Genomic DNA, 25,123 nt, shown 5'->3' on the forward strand with positions numbered 1-25,123 from the left:
TCAGGAAGAAATAAAAAGCAGCAGTAGTGTTCTTGGGGTGGGTGTGCACAAGGTGCAAGGCAGCAGCAGCAGCCCCAGCGGGACAGCATGACAGCTACAGGGGGCAGGGGCGGCCAAACTGCCATGGAGAGAGAACTGGGGATACTGGGGTTACAGCAGCAGTGAGTGGCTCTCTGAGAAGATGGAAAGTGAAGACACAACAGAGGAAGGAGCAACCAGTCACAAACCAGTTAGAAACCATTATTCTAGAAATCTATTTTCCGTTATGGTTTGGTTTTTTTTAACATATCAATTTGTCACAGAGGGGGAAAAAAACCAAGTCACATTTTCTGCACTTCATTCTCATAGTCCTATGTACACAGAAGATGAGCATACAGATACCAGATAGGTCTAAAAAAGATATATGGAGTGAAATGTCCTTTTCTCTTGGACTATGAATTTGACTTAAATACATCATGACAGATTAATCAGGTGTTAATGTACTCTGAAAGATTTTTACTCCCCAAGAATATTATTACTCTTACTCAAATTCTTTTAAGTATTAAAAAAATAATACACTTTACTTGACATTTTAGAATCATAATTTCACTACATCTCATGCTTATTTAAGTAAACATTATTTTTCATGGTAATCACTAAGCTCCTAAAAGTATTTATTTTTAATATAACACTTGTTTGCTTGCAGTGACATTCTTGAAACACAGACAAGGTATTATGAAAAGAAGACTACACGTACCAAGCTTCAGGACTTAGAATACTTACTTGCCCACATCAGTGTTTGCTATTCTATCACTTTACTTACAAATATTATATTCTACTCACAGAAATAATTTCACTTACCTTTTTACATTCATCTGTTCTTTTAGTTTGCCGTACATTTCCAACACTGCATAAAAACAAGCAGATTAACCCAGAGATTTTACTGTGGCTTTAGTTAATAAAAGAAGAAAATATATACTGTAAAGGACAAAATAAACCATAGAAAAGGATATGCTAAATTTACCTGACTTAATTCCTACTGTAACATAAATGTGATAAAACCAGCCAAAAAAATTTCTAGAACACAGCTAAGAAAGAAAAAACTGAACTCTTGACAGCTTTTAAATGAAAAATAATTAAGATTAAACAAAACAGTGACAATATATATACCGAACATATTCATTCACTTCCCACATACCATAACTTCATCTGCATTACCAGTCTATGACCTGTCTCCATTAAATGGCAACAGTACCACCTACTGCACTCACAAGTCAACAATAAGACATTACAAAGAAAAATTCTCCAATCTGTTTTATGCCAGTATCATGAAAAGGGTAAAACCCTTACAGAGCTGTGTGCAATCCTATAATATTACCTTTCTGAAACATCATTTAGAGCTTTTATGTTTTATTAAAAAAAAAAGGCTGTGATGACACACAGCTACAAATACAACATTGAAATAGAATCATTAGTATTTCGCCTAGAATTCAAACAGTAAAAACCACCCTCTTAAGCAACAAATTCATTATTTATCATATTAAAAATATTACTTCATTTAAAGCTGTATGTGGCTACATTGTTAGCATCATTAAAATCTGTCTCAGTGTCTTCTCACAAAGTGGCATAACTGCTCTAAGTCAAGTATTGTAAAAGACATGGAAGCTACGTGTTTACATCTTTATAAAACCTGTTAATTTTTTTGTTAAGCCAGATGTTACAGGACTACAACCTACAACTTAAAAAATTTCATTTTGGCTATTGTGACTTATTTTATTTAATTTGCTATCATACTTAGCTACAGGTCACTCACCTGGAAGACACAACTGTAGTTTTTCCACAACTGTTGTAATATTCCGTTGCTGAATTCTACATCGGATGATTTCCTCTGTTTGGGCTATCACCTTAGAGATTTAAAAAACAAAAATTTAAAAAAAAAAAAAAACCACAAATAAATTATGCAAGTAAGTTTCATTTGCTACAAATATACATAATGCCCATATAGGAAGCACCATTTTCTCACCTCTTTCCCAGCATCCTGAAGCCTTCGGTTGGTATCAGTAACTTGGACCTTAAAAATAATTTCACCTTTGTTAGACAAATATGCATATATTGCCCTGATGTGACTGCTCACCCTTGTAATCAGATCATGCTTCATGAGAAACTTAGAACAAAGAAATGCAAATTCAAATTAACTCTACAGCTTGAACTTGAACTTTTGATCGCAAAGGGCTTTTGTTAACTTCAATTACTTATGACAGTTCTTTCTAACAGATTCTGTGGCAAACTTCTCAAATTTACTTGGGATTTTTGAACTTTCCTTGTTTCTGTAGGTCTGTCAAACAATTCAAATCACTGACCCAATTGACCACTGGTCCCTTTTTGATAACCTCAATGAGCTCTATGGGCCATTCATTGTCTGTAAGAAATGGTGATTGCATTTTATGGTAATTAAACATTCATACTTTGCTGAATGCAAACACTGGGTGGTTGATTAACATCAAACGTGGAAATCTCCAAACCACAGCAACATTTTAATGCTGCAGGTGCAGGCAAAGCTCGACCTCAGATTTTCCCACATAGTAAGTGACTCATTAGGTCATCATAATAAGGAAGCACATTCTAGTTTATTAAAAATCTCATTAATTTCTGAACAAAGATGCTCAATGACCTCATTGACGCTGTATTTGGTCTCTTGTTATCTGAATATCCTTTATATAATGCTCTTCTAATCATAACCTCTGATGAACTATGCTCATTCTGTCTGGTGTGCATATTTTGCTCTCAAAAGTGTAAAGAGAGCTAAAAGGGACGGATCTCATAATTCATTGTTCCGCGTTCTGATTTGGGAGTAAATGTTAGTTCTCATTTCTAATGAAAACTACTAACTCCACCTACTCTCATACTCACTACAGAGTAAAACAAAATTATTTTTCATGAATAGTTGTAGTATTTTTTTTTTCTAATCAAGATTTTAAATTTTTCTAAGATCTGACATATAAGCGCATAATGAGAACAAGACCGATGTTGGAAATACTGGTTTTACCGTTTGTTCTTTACCTTCTGAGAAAGCCTTTAAAAAGGGCAAAATAATTTTGGTAATATTTTCTGAAAACATACATTTTAAAAAAATCAGAATTAGACCTAATTAAATATTCAGCTTTGTAAATGTAAATTACTGGATCAGGCAACACAGCTCTAATCACAACTCCTAAATAATCCACTTATAAAAAATGGTTGCAAACATCAGAGTGTATGTGATAATCACCAAATTCTTATTCTTCAGTAAGTGTCAAGTCCTCCTTCTAAATTCAAAGACAATGATATACGAAACTCTGAAAAACTGGTTCCTTACCTTTAATTTTTCTGCATCAGCCCTAACTTTAAGAAGTTCTGTAATAGCATCCACAAAACCCTGATGGTGAAAATTGCACATCTTTTCTATCTCCCTGTCATGGTTACGTATGCAGGCATCTAGTTTTTCCATAAACCTCTGATGTGCATTTGGTTGGTCATCATACACAGACCTGTTAAATACAAATAACAAAATCAAAGTTTACTTTTCCCCCCAGTTAAAAACAGTATGCAAGGATCTTTATTGAAGTCTCGCTCTTTTAAAAAGAAAATAAAAGCACGCAAACTTGATGTTGCAGTGGCATCATTTGTGATCCACTCCACCAAAATCAGCATTAAAAGAAAGAAATGGTGCAAAACTGAGAACTGAACCCAGCCCTTATGGCATTAATCCAGGTGCTTAATCAGTTACATCATGGTTGACCTGAGCCTCACTGGTCTGTTATTCATGCCCTAATGCTCAAATACGGGTACAAAAGAATCAGTTTCTCCGACCACCTCAAATAGCATGGATCGCTTTTCCATCAAATTCCACTCTTCGCTAAATATAAAGAAGTGCAAACATACAAATTTGCTTTTCTGGTATTCCTAACATCAGAGTTATCCAACTAAATCAGGGTTGGATGCTTCCAGCCAGAACAACCAGAGCACTGTGCGGCAGCAGCCGGACTCCTGGTGGAAGGCAATCCCCACTGCTCCCTGCCTCCTCCGGCCCGCGCCGAACATCTCCTAAAGCAAAACCATGACACGGACATGCCTAAGGCTGCTACCTCAATGGGATCTAACTTTCAGGAATGGCTAAAATCAGGTCTTTTAGTTTATTTTACTAATTGTTTGAACAGTACACTTATAAACCTTAATCAGGGAACATGACTCCAGCAGAAATTACCGGTGTAGCTTGTTGAGCTGTGTCAGAAATAGAAAGCTGCACAGGAAAAATGCTCAAGCATGAGAGTGAGCAAGGAAGATAGGGGAAATCTAAAGCTTTAGACTTTAGCAGAGGAAGCAAAAAAAGAGGTATTACAGAGAACAATACTAGAAAACAAAGGTATGAAGTCTCCCAAGAAAGGTAAGGCAAAGGCAGTTCCAAAATTTTATTGATAACTTGATACAGCAGCAACAGCAGAGACAGGTAATTTTTGAAGCAGCTTTTCAGATAGAATGAGAGTGGCAATACGAGGATGATATAGTCATACATGTACAAACATGTACTGCAATCTACAAGCGTTCAAAAAAATCAGATTATAAAAATCTTTAAATTTATTTTTTAGCCTCTAATTTCCTTCCATAATCACAAAGTTTTCTCCAGAAAGCTGTAAGGAGAAGCTGCTTTTAAAAAAAAATAAATAATAAAAATCTTAAGATGGTGTCAGGGGGAAAGGCTGAAGTTCCAATGGTCCCAACGTTGCTTGTAGAAGTAGTACAGTCTTAAATTCAAGACCCAGGCACAGTCAGTCAAAGCCCCTAAAACACCTGACTAGAGAGAGAAGTATGACTTCCCTACTGATCTTCTTGGAGAAGTATGACTTCCCATATTCTTCAAGAACCTCTTTGCTAACCAGACAGCTGGGCTCTGCCAAGATCTGGGGTCATCATCACCCCTTCAACAGACCTACAGCTGAGAAGGACTTCACCTTTCAAGGAAGAAAAGGATATAGAACAGGGTATTGAAAAGACTCTTGTAACTAGATTATTCATCCTTCTTGATTTCCTTTTAAGCTTGGACAATATACTCAGAGAAGCAACTGAAGTTAGAGAAATGAGAAAGGTAACAAGCCAAAGGAAGAAAGCCAATTCCGGATAGCCTGCTTGCTATAGATATTTTCTCAGGGAAAAAATCTATTAAATAAAATATTCCTAGAATATCCCCCCTTTTGTTTACAATTGATAGGAAAATAAGGCCATGGTACTGAAAGGCAGGCTCTCTCCTCCAAAGGGCACCAGGGGAAAATCCAAGGTTGTTGACCCATGAAGTGGTTCACTATGGGGAAAATAACCCTCACCCTTTCCACCACCACAGTTTAAAATGACAGCTGAAAGGAGCAAATGTGTGACAGTCAGTCTCTCCTCCTAAGGTTCCTGTCAGACTGCCTGAAGGGGATCCCCCAAGGCTGCCCAGGACGACTGAGGTTTAAAGGGCTGTGGTGGAAGTCCATGAGTGACCCACACCTGCCAGTAGGAAACACCTGCACCCAGAACCTGGTGCTGGCTGGAGGGAAAAGCAGCAACCTGGCCTGGGAGGAAAGGAAGGTGCAAGACGCAGTCAGCATTAAGTGAGCTCTCATTAGGCAACCTAATGTTCTGCATCTGAAGACATGGGGGGAAGCATGTAGAACATAAGGCTGTTACCTGCAAAGAAATGGGGAAGGAATGAGAAAAGGGCTCAACAACTGACATTGTGGTTCTCCAAAATACACAGTATGAGCTGGTTACATGCGTGCTGCTCTAAAAGAAAAGGGTCAGAGATGTTGGAACCTACAGGGTGGACACAGAGGGAGACCTACCTGTCTCCAGAGCACCATTCCTCAAGAAGAAATAACAAGATTAGGAGGACCAGAGGCATCAGATAGTGCCTTCACAGATATCAGGCATGCATAAGCTTCCCCTGACTGGGCTGGACTCACCATCTATACTGCAGTGGATGGTAGAGCAAAAACCAGCAAAAAGTTCAATTTATTACTGCTTCCTTGAGCCTTTCCATTAAGGGTGGAAGGAGTCTCCAAGTTTGGGTCTCCTTCCAGTGTTCTCAAAGGGCAGGGAGAAAGGTGTATCATTACCACAAAGACAGGAGACTTCCATCTATTGCTGTGTACTCATAACTGTAATTTGTGTAACACAACTGTAAGTGAAAACAGTAGTAAAACACAATAGACCAAATATACCCAAAATGAGAACAAGACCGTAAAAAGATGGTGCAATAGGAGCTCCATACTTGAGTTTGTACCACCAAACTTTCTTTGGTGGTAGCATTGCACTGTCTTTTTGGACTTAGTCATTGTCTGATGAGTTTAGGGTATCCAGTAGCTGCAGTTCAGCATGGCTGTCTTGATACCTTTTTATCAGTTTCAGATCTGCCAACGCTGGCAGACATGCTGTTAAAATATTGAGAGAGGGAAATAATTTGTGATCAGAACATTTCTCTTTAAAATGTTAGCAAACAATTCTAGACAACAGAGCCAGAAATTCTGGAAGCACATAAGATGTACAATACAGTATTCACTGTTACAAGAATCAGTATTTATTATTTTTTCCTCAGTATTAAAGCTACTTATACTTCAGTTTAATGATGATAAATAAGGTACTGATTGATAATTAACAGGGGTATCATCACAATATTTAATTCAAAATCATACAGGGAATAAATGCTTAAAATTGAGGAGGAAGAAATCAATACTGTGTACATCCCAATGCACCGCTTAACCACAAGATTAGCCTACCTTATTAAAATAAGCATTACTAATTTATGCTCTACATTACACTCTTTTCTGCAGGGGTACTAATAAAATGGTGATCTGTGATCTAAAACAGTATTTTGACAGAGCTCCTTAAGGTTCACTGACAGTATAAATTCCATATTAATTACATATGTAGACAGCTCCATCTTGTGGGAACAATAACAAATTAACCCTCTTCAGCACACTAGTGGAAAAACTCCTGAGACAGACTGCTTACATTTAAAGAAATAGATCATCACAGTATTTAAAAGAAATTCACATTTTGCATCCCAACTCTCTGACCTAGCTGTGAAGTGAGAACACAAACATTTTTACTAACTTTCTTAAGATGCTGTACTCTTAGAACACAATACATATCCTATTTCAGAGGCTTCAGAAGGAAGTCTGACCTAAAGCACTCACTGGCCTTTTTGAAAGTGTAAGTGTACTCAAGAGAGCCATCCCACCTCCGGCCACGGACAGAAATTAGGCTTATTTGAAATTAGGCTTTTTTCTCAAAACTGCAAACACAACTGAGGCAATGCATGCCTGATTTGCCCATTATAGAACTTCAGAGAGAGTACAGTAAGGTTTATTTCTGATACTGAAGCTTGTTTTGCATACATACATTTCAAAAGTTACCTATATGTATCTAAATAAAGTAATTGCTATCTTTGAATAATTATCTGAAGGCATACATTTCAACAGATTATGGCACTGCAAGCAATCCTGATAGCAATTCTACACTTTCCAGAGATAAACTATCAGGCAGACAAACCACCCTATTCCAGCATCTTGGAGAGAGACACAGAATCCTGAAAGCATCCTATAGCTAATTCTTTTAAATTACAAGACAAAATTAACAGAATTTACAACACACACACAGTTCTGCTGGGAAGAAAGTGAGGAAGTGGTAACCCTTCCAGATGCATTTCTTCAGGAGATGACTACTACATGCAACTACCTCTACCCTAAAAATCTCTCCCTCACTTCAAGATGCTTCACATATGTCAGTAGGAAGTGTCATAAAAAGGGGCAAACGTGCCTAGGCTATCAAGATAAATTTTACATGTGTAATTTATAATTCTTTCCAATTTTGTTTACATTTAAACATTTCTGAACGAAAGATCCTCTTCAGCGTTACGGGCCCCTGAAGTGGATGCCGGTGCTTGAAACATAGCACAAATCTGAACTGTGCAAAACTGAAAGACATGATCAGTTTGTGTTATAATAGCTTTCAACCTGTGACCTATACAGCTTTAGAAACCTATAGACAACTAGTGGTTGATTCACACTGTGAAACTCTGAAGAGTAAGCTTTTCCTCAGTATGAGTATTCAAACTGGAGAAAAAAAAAAAATCACTGATGTGGAAACAGAAGTTTGTCCTTGATTTTGGCACAAAAAAAAACCCAAAAAACCCCAACACATCACACCACCCCACCCCACCTTAATTTTCAGTCTGGAATGAGACAACATTAACTTGAGTGATCAGTACTGTGAATCACTGACAGGGCAGGTACTATTTTCATTCCTAATTGATGGGGCAAGCAGGGCACCTGTAAAGAGCACAAGCAGAGCTGAAGAATTTTTTCTGGTAATGTGTAGCAGGTTATTTGTTTATATTTCCCAGAACTCTATATAGACAAAGAGACCTTTTTTTCTGACTCATCTCAACAACTGGACAATATGAGTCATACTAATGCCAGTCTAGGTAAATACAAGATAGTGCAGAAAGTACTCGAAAGAGACAAAAAATGAATTAGCAATAGTCAGAGACAGCTTAACCTAAAGGAGAAAGATGTCTCAGTCACTGGCTCAATTTTATTGCAACAGAGATACTTTTACCTTATCTTTTCCTATCAGCTGGGCTGAAGGGAGAATGACAAGCATAAACAGATTTGAATTCAGGTCTCAATAAAAAAAAAATGAAGGAGGATTTTTCAGATGTGCAACCATTTTCCAACTGAAGAAAATCAAACAAGGTTACTTTATACCATTAAAAAACCTCCCTAAAGTTTTTATTTTCAAAACTGATACCCAATATGAAAAATATCTATCTAATAGGTCTTATTGATGCTTTGTGTTTATATGCAAAAATCTACTGAAGCACCAGAGGGCACCATTCTATACAGAAAAATACCAGCCACTGAGTAAGCAAAAAGGCTAATCTCCAGAGAGCTAAAATTCATCCAAGAACTGTAAAACCTGACCTACCATGAATTCCACCTGACTCTTCACAAAATAATGATTTTTAAAAACTCAGTTACCCTCAAATCATCTGATCCATTCTATAATGACAAGTCCATACACATGCATTATCTCTCTAAAGCCACTATCACAGATGTCTTTACATATGGTTACAGTACAGCTTCAAAAATATATTTCTGCTATCATTTCATATTAATGTTTTCTGTGCATGCAACCAGGATACATGTCATTAAATGCCTGAGTGCAAATGGGATTAAAAGAGAATCAGCACTTCACTAAGGAGAAGGAATATAAAAAGTTACAGGAGGAAAAAAAAAAAACCAAACCCATAAGCCCAGAAATTAACTTAATACATTGACCAGACTTCTAGAAAGGCAGGCAAAAGAAGTGCATGTAGACTAGTACGTGTAAAAAGATAAGACCCTAAAAAACATTTTTTGAGAGTTCAGCAAATACCCCAAATTTGCTTTTTTCCCTCCTCATCCCCAGTCTTCAAATCTATATCATCTTTCCACCAGAAAATGAGAATCATCAGAAACCTGAACACAACTTCCACTGTAATCTACTTAGTGGGAGTTTAGCATGGAAATGGGATTTGCAAGAGTGATCAGAATGAGAACTAAAGTAACGGTAAGCAGAACTGCTCAGGTACTCAGGCTTCAAGCAAAAATTAATTTGAAGGGTTTATTTTATTAAAAATAAAATTTCCATACTTCCACAAGAAGATAATGTTTCAGAAGATAATATGAATTCCTGTTTGGTGATAAATAACTGACATTTTAAAATCTTTACTAAAACTGTCTATTAGATAAAGAAAAAAAATACATCGAACAAATCCCTTCTGAGTTCTAAAAAATTTATTATTTCTTGACAGTTTTGGGGTTTCAGGTTTTGTGTGTTTGTTTTTACTTTTTTTAAATGGGCAATGATTTGATTTTTAATTCCAACCCATATTCAGGAGAAACACCTCTAAGCTTATGGAGCATTACTGCAAATTTTTAGAGTGAACAATTCTCTTCCTAGTAATCATTTATAATAATAGGTTCTAAAAGCAGCAAAGACTTTATAAACAGATCATCTATTTAAAAAATAGGAAAAAAAATGCATGTCAGAATATAGAGAAAAAATACCAATCTCTTTACAGGACAAAGTAACTCCTCACTTATGACTTACACCTTCCACCATTTTCAAACACCCCCAACCCCTCCAGTTCTGTCCCATTTCTAGGACAAATTGCAGGTTCCCACCCCTGCCTACATTGCCACAAAGTCTTTCATTTCCTGATTACACAAGACGTATGAAGCAATTAAAAACTGTATCCATACATTCCTTTCAGGGTACTGATAACCACTTAATAAGTGCCAATCAGTTACATCTCCATGAATGCTGTAACGATGATGGGAATTACACATATCTGCACAATAGTTGTACAAATTTGACATGGAATGTAAGCCTGACCATGCAACTTCTGAACTGCAAGGGACACAAGAGAAAAAGATTCATTTGTAGAGCTTCAGATTTAGCAATGTGGGAAAAAAATTCATTTTTAGCTGATCGCTTTGATCAGTTAAACCAAATCACAAAAAAAGAAACTCAGATATACAATTTTTATTTAATTTTTCAAAGCAATATTTAAAACACACAAACAAATAAACCAACTCTCAAATGAAGAAACTGTGTTTGTGGAAAATCATGTTTTTAGAATTCATATTTTGCTACAAACACCAATTTTGTATTGAGGCTGGCCTCTCAACTAGTTCCCATACACACATTGCAAGAAGTGTCCCAGTAGATGTTTGTCCTCTCCCCCCATTTCTCATTTGATTTAAAACAAAGCAAAAAAAAAAAAAAGAAGGGGGGGAGATTAAACAAAGTTATAAAATAAAGCAATATTTACAGTTCAAATTTGCATAATGAGTTCGGTTGGATCAAAGCAAGCACAAAATACTGACTATGCAAATTAAGATCCTGCCCTTAAAAACAGACCTGTCACTGTGACTATAACCATGGCATCCCTAACCATGATACTGTATCACACATTCCATGTAAGCTGCAATTTCACAGGAAACACTGCAGAAACTTCCTTTGTCCTACAATACACAAAGATATTTTCTGTTTACACAAACTGCAAACTTTGTAGGGATTTTTCCACAGAGTAACTTCATATAGGTTGCTGCATACACCCTAAGAAGCTTTATAAAATAATGTCCAGGTGTTTCCTGTAATTCAACTAGAGTTATGGTAATAAGCACATTTCTTAAAACCTAAGCAGCCTTTCTATGTGAGGCGCTAACTAGGGTCCAGGTCTGCCATCCTTATTCATAATTACATCTCACCGCTCTATTTAAAAGATCTCATTACCTGCCAGAGCAACATACAACTCGAGCTACGGCCTAATCAGAGAAAAGATTTTCTTAATCTTAGTTTAGCTGTTGCACTTTACTTGCCTGGTTTTCCTGGATGTGCAATTTCTGTGAATTGTTCTCACTAATAGTATCCTGTTTCTATGAGCAGGAAGGGTCCGAGTACAGTTTGTTAGTTAACATTACTTCCTATAAGCAAGGTCCATATTCTGTAGTAGCAGCACTACAGCAGTCATTGTTCATGCTGGATAAGCAATGGATCACACTGATGGCTGTTAATGGACATCCTCTGCAGCGAAACATGAACTGATAATCAGTAAACCCAGATTTGCAATAGACTTCCTCCTTCCTGTTTTTACACTGCTGACCAAGGAGATGCCTCTTCCTGCTAAGCCTTTGTGCGACTTACTGATGTATGAAGCAAGAAACTGAAAAACAAGTGCTGCGCTACTATTTTTTTTTTTAATTTTGTGTTGTAATAGTAGATAAAAAAGACAGCAAAGAAAATGCCAGCTTCACTCACTCTGGTACTAGCTATTGCCACATAACAAAATGCCAAGTTTCGCCATGTGCTTCATATGCCTAAATGGATGCAGTGGAAAATAGTTGGAACCAGTTATTTCACAGAAAATCAAAGAAGAAACTGAAGTCCATATAGCAATATTCTCATCTTCCCTTGATATTTCCACAGACTGTAACATAAACTGCTCCATTTTAGGAGCAATGGATTAATCTGTAAATAGAATTGTGAGCTTGTAAGGTTTTTTTTTTTAAAGATTTGATCAGATTTCTATGACACATGTCCCAGAAATAATTAGCCATCTATTACAACCTACAGCTAATCTGTCTTCTTTATCTGGGGTGCCTTAGGCATAATCTAGACAAATATTTATGTATTTGGTAATACCTAAAGATAAATATGTACCAATCAGAAAAATATGTACCAATCTTATTGGTAAAGCCTTCACGAAACATATGAAATAGAACATTTAATGTCACAAATGCCTAAGTTGCTTATTTCAATGAGCTTTGAATACCAACACTACACAGATGTAAATATACTGTTTTAGAAATCATGAAGTTCCAGATTAAATAAAATACCCAATAATTTAAAAGTTCCAAACGCAATTTGATTAAGAATGTATTCTATTCAATACAGATTGAACCAGATAATTCTCTGATGTGTCACATTGCTCTGCAAACATATAACCAAAGCATATATTTTCCACTAATTTTATATTATTAATTTTTGTTAACTATGAGCTCACATAGCCTATACATAGAAAATCATCGTGTATTTCTCTCATGCAAATCAACAGCCTGTACTATATATCCTTTGCACATGCACTTCTCCCAGGATCACTGAAGAAAATGAAAGATGACTTTAAAAAAAAAAGTCTGGTTTTAATTCAAAAGCCCAACTAAAACTAACTCAGTGTTTGTCTCTGTTAGTAAGCAACTAACAGCGTTGAACTGACTGACTTCTACTACTCTCTGCTTCCTTACTCCAGTTGTCTACCTGCTCAATAAACAGACTAAGCGGCAGAAAATCTGTTCACGCCTCAGGGAAAGGCAACACTCCAGCACACCACACAAGCTCCACATTTCAAGATGAGGTACCACACATTGGCTACCTCATCACTGTTTCTGAAGTTTATGAAACAAAACAGAACAAACATACCCTACAAAACAGTGTCAACTATGTTACTTTTATATTGGAATTAACCAAAAACAAAACTTGGAAGAAAACACTGCCTCCCTGAAATCAATGGGGTAGAGATCCTTCAAAGTCACTCTGTGCGTAAGGAAGCGTGCAAACTGTGAAAGTCCCAGTGAGAGCTGCTACCAACAGAAACATCTAAATGCCTGTAATAGAAAGGAGAGTGTATTAAAATTGAAGTACACGATACTTGAAAGTTTAAACACTTCTTTTTGAAGTTGAAATGTCTCAAGAGTATTCCCCTAGGTACCCATACTACAGTACATGCATTATTAATTTTCTATTACTCTGATTCATGGGAGAATTGCAAGTTACACTCACTGCAGTTTCACAAGCACATTACTTCCTCTGAGACATAGTGAAAATCTCACTCACAGTATTAGAGCTGAACACCTTTCTCATGCTATATTAAAAAAAAAAAAAAAAGTCCCAGCCCTCTCTGCCAGTCCCTAGGGCAGAGCTGTTCAAAGACATCTTTTGAGTCCTCTCTGTCAAACCCCAAGTCTTTCCATTGAGGCTGATGCACTCTAAAACCTTCTGCTTTCCTCCTTAATACCTCTGTCAGTGATTAAGTTCCCTACTAGTTTGCCATTACTGGCCAAAGCTGAGGTACAGGAAGGGCTTCAGCCAGGCTCCAGGAGAGATCATTAACCCCTTGCTGCATAGGACACAGTTTGTCAGGCATACAACTAATTCCTCAGTAGACATGGACAAAATGAGGAAGAGATGTGTTGTTGAGCATACTTTAAACTGAACATCAAATTGAACATGATGTCATTGTTTTACCAAGGTCTGTGGTTTGGGCATTTCATCCATTGCCAGATAATAGGCAGAAAGTCTGGCAACAGGCTTAGTTTTGTAACTATCCATAGCAAGCCCTTCAGTAAGATAAAATCTAATGTGATTACTTCATGCTGATGCAAAGCTAGGTTGATGTTTTTGAACGAGTTAGTACTTAATAGTTTACTACAACCAATAGAAATAGTTTCCTATTTGCAAACCCACTCCTGGCATTATCTTAGAAGCATTATTTAAGAAATATCCATCCTCATAGATTTTTATGAGCTCAGTTTAGTAGTAGAATCCATAAAATGCAGCATGACAAAACTTGCTTAACTGCAGTTGCTGTAATTTCAGCCTTGTATGTGCAAGTGCTCTAGCACTTACAGGTCAAAACCAGGCCTATATTTAATTGAATTACGCTCAGACTCCTCAGGTAGACATCTGTATTGAGGAAACTGCAAAGGCTTGGAGCAATGGTTCAGCAATGCACACAGGAAGGTAGAGTACGGTGTATGCTGTTGGCTTCCCAACAAAATCTGCAAGAAAATAAGTACCCATGTGACTGGTATTTGTGAAGAATGTAAAAATATGCATTTCCTATGCATATGGCAGGTCCAAAATTTGGGTCAACAGACACTAAATAAAATCAGCTTGAGGAACAAGTTGATGAAGAAATTACATGAATAACAATTGGCTTTCCTGAATTTAACTGATATAACAGTGAATAAGCCACTCATATGAAGAGAAGGTTAAATTTAGATGAGACATAATGATACAAACTGCATGAGCCACCTATCAAGTACACTATACTAGATATCTCAGCAGATGATCCCTCTATTTTAAAAGCTCTAATGTATTTTGAAACATGCTTCCTAAACATGGGAACAATTTCAAGCTCTTTGGTAATATTTGTGAAATTGGAGAGAGCCATTTCACATAGGTTACTAGTTAGGTTAAAGCTTCACTTGGCAGTTGCCCATTTGGAAAACACTGCAAGAACTGAGTCAGAAACTGATGCATGAAAACTTAAAAAGATCAAGATAACCTGATCTGCTGACACATATTTCATGACAAACTTAATCAGCATTGAACCTAAAGATTTTTTGCACAACAGAAAAATGCATTGCAGATATTATTACCCACAAACAGTTTCAGGCTTTATAAAAAGTAGAGAAGTACTATGTTGAAACTTGCATCAATGGAAGTGAATCCTCACCTACTTCTAAAATATTTTTTGCCACCAATGGCAAATCTGCCTGAAATATCACGCTAGCCCACAGAAAAATCAGAACTGCAGTTCTGCTGCTGAATATATAAATGCCAGCTTAATCAGCCTGCAGCACGCACTCTTCTACACTGTTTTGACTCTATGTAATGGACTAGCAGTAAAGAAAATATTGCTCCTTCATAGAAATACACATTGCGATAGACCTGCTCACATTTGTTTTATCTGACTGTTGCCTTTCAACTCAAACACTCAGAATATCATCAAATCCTGCACCAAGTAACAAAACCTGCAACCCACACTACAAGCCAGCCACTGGTTTTTCAGGATATACTGTTCTCATCAAGCAGGCCATTCTCCTTACTCTATAGCAACCCAGTTGCAAAACAGGAGTTAGCTATTATAATAAAGATAAACTGATACATAAATACACATCCAAGTACACTCTATGACCTGATCAAAAAAAGATCACAGCTAGCATACAAGGGATTTCTAGTTCCTTTGGGCTACTTTGTAACTTCAGTTCGAAAGGGAACCAGGAACAAAACACATTAACTTGAAAACTGAGCAGGGGCTTGAAGACAGACCATCAAGGAAGACACAGACTACTGCTTTTAAAACCATAAAAATAGCTTGCAATGTAAAACATTTCATAGTATTTGAAATTGAAATACATGATCAAACCATTTCAATTCTGATTCAAAGCATTGGTTGATGTCTCAGAGTCCTCTTATGTCTGCTCTATATTTAAAACAAGGATAAATTATAGATAAAAATGCGAACTGCTGGCTCATAATCCAAAACCAAAATAATTAAAACACAGAAAAATGCCTTTAGACAATCATACCTGACAAGTAAGACCACAGGGCAAAATGAGGGCAACCACATTCTGTCATTGGAGAACCACATCACAAATCCCAACAGCCCACTGGCAAGCACTCAGAAAAAGTATTTCCCAGCCTGCGACTGTGCTAATGCTGCACTATCTTCCCACATCTAGAGAAGTCATTCATACTGCCTATGCTACTGCGTGCTAACTATCCCGCTAAAGATACAGAATTATATAACTAAATCATGCCTGCTAGTAATAACAGCATATACTTTCACTAAGGCAAGTTACATTGAGACTTCAGAGTATCCTGTCATACTCCAAAGGGTAGTTTAGGCACTTTGTTCACTTGGCTTTGGACAGGGCACCTCAATGGATACAGGAATATCTCCAAAATACAGATTACGGCCCTCAGTCTGGGCAAGGCACCTGCAGTTGCAAAGTGTACCACAACTAAGTAAAAGCAGAATTAGACTCTCACCCCATATTTCTACCTCTGAATTTTCTTCGAAACCTTGGTCAGAAAAGGTAAAAATAGTCTTGGCTTGGATCACTATTGCTACCTTTTCTTCCTCAATTTATTCCTCTAATGATGCCTCACTGAAGCAAGCCTTTTACCTTCAGCTTTTCCTGCAACACAAGGATGGAAGTTCACGTCCACTTCTAACACTTCATCCATATTCATTTATAAGACTCACAACAACTCTACATCCTACCTCCAAACTCTGTTCAACCTAAATGAGAAAAAAGCAGCACAATGCAGAAGTGGTTTTGCTTTGCAGCTGGGTGGCTCAGTGCTGCTTTTACCAGCGAAATGCAGTCCTAGGTCAGCGGAAGGTCACCGCAGCATATTGTGGCATCAGACAGAAACACAGCAACCTAACAGCTCTTGGTGGTGTGACTCCCATAGCCAGAGACAATGGGCCAGTAAGAAATCTTCATAGGAGGCCCTCTAATAACTCTGCAAAGAAGTGTTATGGCCAGCACAACTTACGGCAGTCTAGAAGATGCTCTTACATCAGCTTGGTGATGACAGATTTCAGGAGCAGAGGAACAGAGAAGTTGCTTAAAAGCATTTTTACACTGACTTTCTGAGGAGCTTTCTGAGCTGTGATCAATGGGTCAAAATCACAGAGTACATCCCATGTACAGACACATCAATAGCAATAGCACCTGCTTATCAACTCCACCTTAGCTATAAAATTGCCATCATCAATTCCCCCATAATTTTTAAATTTTATTTTACTTCTGTATTAGTTGTTTAGCCAGCTGATTATGGGCATGGAGGTACTCCTTTGGCAGGTTGTCCATGGGGATCACAGAACACTGCAGACTCAGTGATGCAAAGCTCATGAGATGAAGTGTTCAGAAAAAGTCCACCATATGCTTCTGCAATACACTGCTAAACTAGAGTTTAAGAGTTAATTCTTTTTTTTTTTTTTAAAGGGCTTTGAGATATTACACATTACCATAAGCTCAAAAAAACCCAGAAGTATAGCGTATGAGGACACTGGCAGAACATCATCATCAACTCTGTTGAGTGCCACTTTGACCTAGTTTGACCAACGTAAAACTAACCAGCTTACCTGCTGGTCAATTATTTCCTTCTGAATAGAATTTATCTTATTAACTACCCTGGCATGTCCAACAAAATGTTCAAGAAGTGTGAAGACACTCTTAAAAATTGACTCTTGAAATTTTGCTAATATGTATTTGTACGGAGTTCAGTGAGTGCCTGAAAATATTAGCTGTTTAATATTTTTTTTCTTTTCTTTTGGAGACAGATATGGGAATTGCCTTTCTTTATTTCTTTTTGTCTTTTTCCTTTTCAAACATGAGAAATGCGCTGACAACTCTCCCTGGTTTTGCAAAGCCCAACAGTATGTATATGGCATGAATTATAAAATATTAACACATTATATAAAAAGGTGAGAGTGATGAGCCTTTAACAGGTGTTGTCATTAATCTCATTTAGTTAGCCATTAAAGCTAGAAAGACACTGATAAAAGTTTCACAGTCTGCTGAAAAAAAAATTAATCCTGGCCTGCTTTATACACAGTCTGCCTATTTAATGAAAGGCATGTTATACAGTTGATTTAAGTCTCATTTAAAATTATTCAGTGTGTGTCACTAAATTTAGAGATGCAAGTTAAATAACAGCAATTTTAAATGAATAAATTCATCCACTTAAAATTTTAAATGAGAATTAATTGAATCAAATACAATCTCTTCATTTTCTATTTCCTGAGATGCAGAGCAATCTTCAGGAGGTAACTTACTCTCCTTCAGAGTAAATAACCCCAGTTGTACTACCTGTACTCTGATTCCTCCTATAAAGGACCTGCATTTCATGTTCCTATACATGGGTGGATCTCAGCACTAGAAAATCACCCACGGGATCACTCTGTATGTTGTTCCTTATCTGCAAATTACACACAGAGCATTATATATGAATACATGCTATTATTTTTTACATCACAAGCACAAGTGCAGCTGCTCTTCCAGCAGGGTAGGAAACAGCACCCTGGCAGAGGCAGCTGTACCAGACTAGCAAATGAAACACTGAAGAAAAACAAGAGCAGAAACATGTTTCCATGGAATCTACATAAGGCCCACAAAAAAATTACACTCCCTTTGTGAAGCACAGATACATTAGATATAAAGATCTTGATATGAACAATTAAGGATAAGTCAGATCTTGCATATCCTACAATATTCAGCATTTAGTATTACCTCACACTACTTATGTGAACTGCTCACCTCAAGCTCCTCCTTTTGTTCTGCTATTTAAGTAGGTACACTGGTACTTTATTTCATGTCATGATGCTATAAATATTATTCCAGCATTATAGACCATAGATGACAAAAATATTCCATCTCATGTAATGAAATGAATGTCATTTCAGTCATTACATGAGACAACTGGCATCAATGGCTTCCACGACTGGAAATCAATGGATCATTTTATGTTGTAGCCTTATGCAACTGCACATAGAATGACTCCACTCACTTCTTTGATTTATATTGTTTGGCAAGTAAAACCTAGATCTTGTGAAGAAAATAATGCTCCATTTTACATTCATGCTTGTGTTCACTGAAACAGATCTTGAAATCAGATGTGGGATTTTAGATTTTTCAGTTTCACACAGCAATTCACAAATTTCAACAGGCATAGCTGAACAGATAGCTACAGTTTTGATTTTAAGCACTGCTGTTCTTATAAAGCAGCAGCGTGTTTCTATAATGTTGGCTAGACTTCTTTCAAAACATTCAGCCAGCTGTAACCATTCTTTAGCCTCATATTTTTGATTTGTAAATGAACACTAGAGGTTAAATCAGACCAACATGTACTTCATTTCTAAAAATTCTGAAATTCAGCAATGCAAAACTCCCCTTCTGAAAATTCAGTTAGATAACAAGATGTTAGATAACAGATAGAACACAAATAGAAAAAGAAAGGACAGGAACACACAAAGAAATTAAGAAACTAAATGTTCATATTTATAAAAAATTTTACACATCTCAAATGTTTAACATGGATGAGAGATTAATATTTTCCCTTCCCCCTTTTACATCCCTCCCCCACCCAAAGGCCTTCTTCCACTGTGCAGCCTGATTCTCTCTACGCCCTTTACATTGGTTCCTCCAATACAAGCTCTATACTAAGATGGTAGCAAAACTGCAATTACATTTAATATCTTGTTGCTAAGTTTTCTGTTTTGGTGTGTTTTTTGCAGATATCAGCTCCAACTTGCCTGGGCTTGTTAGCTGAAACATGGTTAATCTGTCTCCAGGGTCAACTCAAGTCTGAAAGCATCTCAGCTGCTTTCTCTCTACCTGAGCTCACAAGCACTCACAGGTGAAGCATCTTGTGACACTCAGCTTCACCACCTCCACACTATTCCCAACACTGGCTGTGTTTAAGGAACAGTAAGGGGAGATGAGAGCACAGTTTGCTCCAAGCTGGCCTCCAGGACACGGCTGACTCCACAAGTAGCCCCTGGGTGATGGTGGGGTGGCCCAGACACACTCCCCATTTGGGTTCTTTGAAGACTGATTAGCCCCAGCCTCGCACAAACGCCTGGACTTCCACCTCCCACACAGCCCTTGGTGCTGGTGGACCCACTGCAGCGACACGCAGCCCATCACAAAAACATTCACTGCAAAGTGAAATGTGACCCATTTCACATGCAATGTACATTTATTTCTCTTCCATCAGTTCTTGGGACTGGGCTCCCCGTCCACCTACCCAGCGTTTGAACTTTCCCACCCCTGCCCAGGCCTTCCAGCAGACACCACTGCCTCTCCAGGGAAAGCCAGCAGCGACGTGCTCGTCACCCTGCAGCATGCTGCCACACAAACTGCCTTTTCCAGTTCCCTGCACACAGGCTCTCCGTGCCTTCCCACAGAGATAACGTGCAAATTCACAGTTCTCCCTCCCCGGTTTGGCCAGTGTCCGTGCTTTTTCCACTTCTTTCAAACATCTCCAGTCAGGGCAGCATCACCACAGCTCCAGGATGAAGATGCCCTTTCCTCCTGTACCTCCTCCGTACCCCGGTTCCCTCCCTCCAGGCCCTGCCCCTCTCTCCCCAGCTCACGCTGAAGGGCACTGACACGTTCCTCTCTAAAAGATAAACCCTTTTCTTCAACATGCCGCTACACCATTCGGCTGTATATGGAACTGGAGGGAAAAGGGGAAAGAAAACCTAAATATTGAAGTCATGGCATTTCAGAAATGCTCTGAACACTGTCACGTTTCCAGAAGGAACCTGACCGGGGCAGATTTCAGGCTGCGTTAGGGAAGGCAGCATACGGAGGAGCCCTGCAGATGCAAACACCCACCCACAACACGGTTTCGGTCCCTTTCCCAGCACTGGCCCGGGGGTACCGGCACACCCCTGGGAGATGCCCCATCTCCAAGCCCTCCCCGCCGGGCCGACGGAGAGGCCGGCACCGGGTCCAGCGGGAGCCCACAGCGGGCCCGGCCCCGCCACCCGCCCCGAGGCCCCGCCGGAAGACGGGCAGCGCCCCGCTTCCCCGGCAGACAACGACAGAGGGCGACCAGCCCAGGGGCTGGGGCACAGCCGTCGCCTCCCCTCGGACCCCCTTCCCTGTCAGCGCCGCCGGCCCGGGGGTGACAGCCGCCCACCCCCGCGCCGGCCCCGCTCCCGCCCCTCACTGCAGCGCGGCGGCCCCTTCTCCCCCCGCCACCCTGTGGAGGGCCGGGGCGGGAGGCGGCGGTCGGGCCTCCGCGGGGGGCTGCGCATCCCCCTCCGGGCCCGGAGCGGCCGCTCCCACTGGAGGCGCTGCGGACGGCCCGGCGCCGTCTCTGGGGAGGAGCTGTCAGAAAGCGCGGCCGGGCCGGGCCGGGCCGCGGCTCCCCGGGGCGGGGCGGGGGACCCCCACACGCCGCCGGCGCCGCGGCCCCCGCCGCCGCCCCTCACCTCAGGGTGGGTCCCACGCAGGCCGTGTCGGTGCTCTCGATCTCTTGCAGGATCCGATCATGCTCGGGGAGACTCTCCGCCATCTTGGATGGGAGGGACCCGCCGGCCGCGCCGCTGCGGGCGGGAGGCGGCGGGGAGGGACCGAGGGCGGAGGCGGCCGCGGAGCCGGGCGGGGGGCAGCGGGAGCCGCCGGGGCGGGCTTCCCGGCGCAGACCGGGGCAGGCGGCTCGGCACGGGGCGAGGAGGACCGGGTCGCACTGGGGCAGCGCCCGCCTGGGTCACCCCAGTTCGCTCTTGCCCCGCGGCCCTTGTCAGGGGAAGGGCTGGGCCGGGGTCTCCCGGCAAAGCCCCTCCGCCTCCCGGGCATCTCCGGGCGCTGCTGTCCGGTGGGGACCGCGGGCAGCCGCCCCTGCCTGTTGCCGCCCCCTCAGCGCCCTGTGACAGGAGGGACGCCCAAAGGCCGACCGCGCTCCCGGCTGCGCTGCGGACGGGCCGCCCGCGCCCCGCAGCACCGCGCCACAGACGCCTTACAGGGTCCAAACCGGTCTTTTTCTCTGGCCCAGTTCTCGTTTGGCTTTGGGGGTGGGATTTAAAAAAATTGTTTATTTCTTTTGTTTTGCTTTTAACAGCTGCCGCTCGCGTACCGCGGGCCGTGCCGGCCCCAGCGTGGAGGCGGCGGCGGGGTGGGCACCGACCCCTACCCCGCGGGGGATGCTCTGCAGGGGTTACTGCATTCGGGTTAGGTCACCGGCTTGTTTCCTTCCATTCTTTAGGTGATAGAAATCTGGAGGACGGGGTAAAAATAGAACAACCCAAAAGTGCACCTTTTTGTGCGTTGGCTCGCTGTGTTTCACTAGAAACTGGCGCATTGTTTCCTAGTGCCCTCGAGCCCACGTACAGCAAGGCTTAATTTTTCACAGAAGGAGGAATAGCCCATTTTCTATTTAAATTTTACACTTTGTGGTTTGTGGCCAAAGAAGAGCTAGTCCTTGGGTTTTGTTTGCATACTCAGGAGACAGGATACACCTGCTTTCTGTGCAAAGTTATCTGTGCACGAGTGGGAAGCCAATGTAAAGAGATAGGCCTGAAGTTTAAAACTTCAGGGTGATGATGTGTGGCTACTTTTCCAGTGAGGAACTGACAGCAGTTTACAGCTGTGAATGCATCAAAGTCTAGACACCAGCCAGCTACAATTGTGTTTGGCACCCTTCCAGTTACTGTAATCACTCACCATCTCTCCTGCCCTGGTGCAACTACACCTGGACGCTAGTTAATAAATGGCACTGAAGACCGTACACATCTTGTCTATGCTTGTGGTTTTATCATATTCAGTGTTGATTCAGATGAATTTATTGATGACACCTACTAAATCAACAAGGGCTATTCCAAATGTAGACAAGTGCCTACAAAGTGAATGCTGCAGAAAGAAAATAGGAAAAATCCTACAGGCTACTGCTGCAATAGTATTTCCTTCAAGAAATCACTCAAATGCAGTAACAAGCTTCCCACGATCCTTTCTTTTCCCATCACCAAATTACTGAATTAATAGAATGACACGTACATTTTTCAGGGTAAATTAAATTTTCTTTCTTTAGCCCGATAGTCACTGCAACCTGATGCCTACAGTGCCAGGCAGGCTATTTTTAAAACTCTGCTACAGATACTGACAATATACTTAGGTACATAACATCATAATAGTAATAATGTATTACTTTTTGTAGGGATTAATATGTAGAGGAAATTTTTTTCAGTTGCACTGTTATCATTAAACAGCTTCCATAAGCTGCAAATGAAAAAAAAAATATTTAAAATCTTCAGATATTTAGGAATATTAATGGTAAAACCTTAAGTGGTTGTTTCTTTAGTGATTAATAAAAGTTGCATTTATTAAAAATCTAAGAATAAGAAACAATTCTTTTTAAATGTAGCCTTTAACATCACACTAAAAACACTTCTACAGGGAAGAGCAAATTTCCCCTTGTTTTCATGTTTAAGAGTAATTTCTTTCTTCACAGAGAATCTGCAGCCAGCCTTCAGTAACAGATAGCTTTGTCCTGGTGAAAAGAAAGAGCTGAGTAGGTGACCTTGGTTTGTGTTCTTTCATTTAGGGCCCCTCACATTGAAATTAAATTCAACTTTCCTGTAGATTTCAGGGTCAGGAAAACAAAGGTTCTGATATGTTGGGCTGACTGAAAGAACAGCTATAGAATGGAACAAATGAACAATATAAAATTATCTAAAATATGCATACCTTAGGGTGGTTCCAAGAGGCAGCTCAAAGGACTGGATCTCAGCAAGGGCATTTTCATATATCTGATCTTTGTTTTCTTCTAGATACAATTCTGACAGATTTGACTTGCTTTTCCTTGCCATAGATTAGCATAAAACTGGACTAACTTTAGGAGAGGACTTTTATTCTGATTATTATCATTGACTAAGTGACTCTGTAGTCAGCAAAACCAGGCATGAAAAAACAGATCCTGCGCTAACCTCGTGACTCCGGAGGACTTTGTGTCCAAGAATGGTGCACAGCTGCTGTTTTCCTGTCTCTGCCGGTAACATTTGCCTCGTATGCAGTACGCAGGCCTGCACAGTCTTTTTGCGTGTGCGTCCAATTTATTTAACAGGAAATTTACTGGCAAAAATAATATTTTTACATCCTTGTAATAGTTCACCAGCAATAAATATTAAGCCTGCAATTTAGTCAGTTTGAAAACACAATTTTAAAGTCATTTCAGACACTAGACATCAGTGCTTAATTTCTCTGTTAAGTTTTATGAGATTAAAAATAATATTTCTTTTAAAATATTGTATTTTTCCTTTTGCTGTATAAAAAGCCTGCACACACAAGAAATTAGCTGGATTTATGAAGCAGGTTTATGGATCTTGTAAAGCAGACTGGAAAAGCAGAGAAACTTTTATGTTCTCATCTTTTTCCTTTTCAGCATTAGTAGGTGCTACTTATAATAGTGTACAAAAATGCTCTGGGATAACTGTGGTTTTTATGTGAGTGTGCAATAAACAAAACTGTTACTAATTCATTATCTGCATGGAAGAAAAAGAGAATGGACAAACTCCTACAAATATTGAGAGCAGTGCTGCTGCCAAGTCGTTGTCATTACAAGGATGGCATAGAAAATATTTTGCAAAACTGTCACCAATTACTTTAATTTCAGGCAGCTATTTCAAACATGAGACTGGAGTTCTAGACCCTTCCATTAAAACAACTTTTTAGAAGCCTAATTCAATATTATGTGGCACAGTCAATCTTACTATATTTGGTTATTTTGGATATTTCAAAGGTTTTAATAAAAATTTGGCTCCATCGCAGTACTGCTTCTGACAAAATTGATTACAGTCTTGACACTCGTGGTGCATTCAATGGTTAAATGCAGGAAAACAGAAATTACTCATTTCTGACCAGGGTGAGATATTGTTTATTCACTTCTCCGTGCCCAGGGGGAACACTGAGAAGATGAGTTCACATCAGGAGCGGTGGGAAAGTGCTCTGACGGCTACAACAATTTACATACCTACAAATCTGTAAGGTGTTCCCTTGAACGAGCTGCTTTGATCACCTGTTTTTTTTTAAACCAAAATTAAGCAATTGCTCTGCTAGCATTAATATCCAATACATTTCCTGCTTTCATGTTCTAAACAGAGTTGTGAGCCATTTCAACACCTTTCACAAGCAATGGGAGCCTGTGATTAAGCCATCCAGCCACTGGATGTCACACAAATGCAGACAAAAGGATATCGTAACTACTCATTCTTATCTTAACA

At 39.8% G+C, this 25,123-nt stretch overlaps 1 protein-coding gene across 5 annotated transcripts in view; it reads right to left on the reverse strand.

Moving 5' to 3' along the window:
• Positions 1–23,787, reverse strand: part of EXOC6 (exocyst complex component 6) — a 97,197-nt gene extending 73,410 nt beyond the window's left edge. For 2 of the 5 annotated variants that reach the window (XM_064463825.1, XM_064463828.1), the window contains exons 1-5: positions 23,592–23,785; positions 3,335–3,506; positions 2,003–2,050; positions 1,793–1,883; positions 841–886 (exon numbers count right to left, since the gene is read on the reverse strand). In XM_064463825.1, the coding sequence (XP_064319895.1) occupies positions 841–886; positions 1,793–1,883; positions 2,003–2,050; positions 3,335–3,506; positions 23,592–23,713 (479 nt within the window). In that variant the 5' untranslated portion in view covers positions 23,714–23,785. Of the gene's footprint in view, positions 1–840; positions 887–1,792; positions 1,884–2,002; positions 2,051–3,334; positions 3,507–21,340; positions 21,455–23,591 lie in introns of those variants that run through there. The other 3 variants (XM_064463824.1, XM_064463826.1, XM_064463827.1) reach the window with 3 other exon arrangements.
• Between the last annotated feature and the right edge of the window lie 1,336 nt (positions 23,788–25,123).

This window comes from Phalacrocorax carbo, chromosome 12 (genome assembly GCF_963921805.1).
Source record: "Phalacrocorax carbo chromosome 12, bPhaCar2.1, whole genome shotgun sequence".
Taxonomy (NCBI): Eukaryota; Metazoa; Chordata; class Aves; order Suliformes; family Phalacrocoracidae; genus Phalacrocorax; species Phalacrocorax carbo.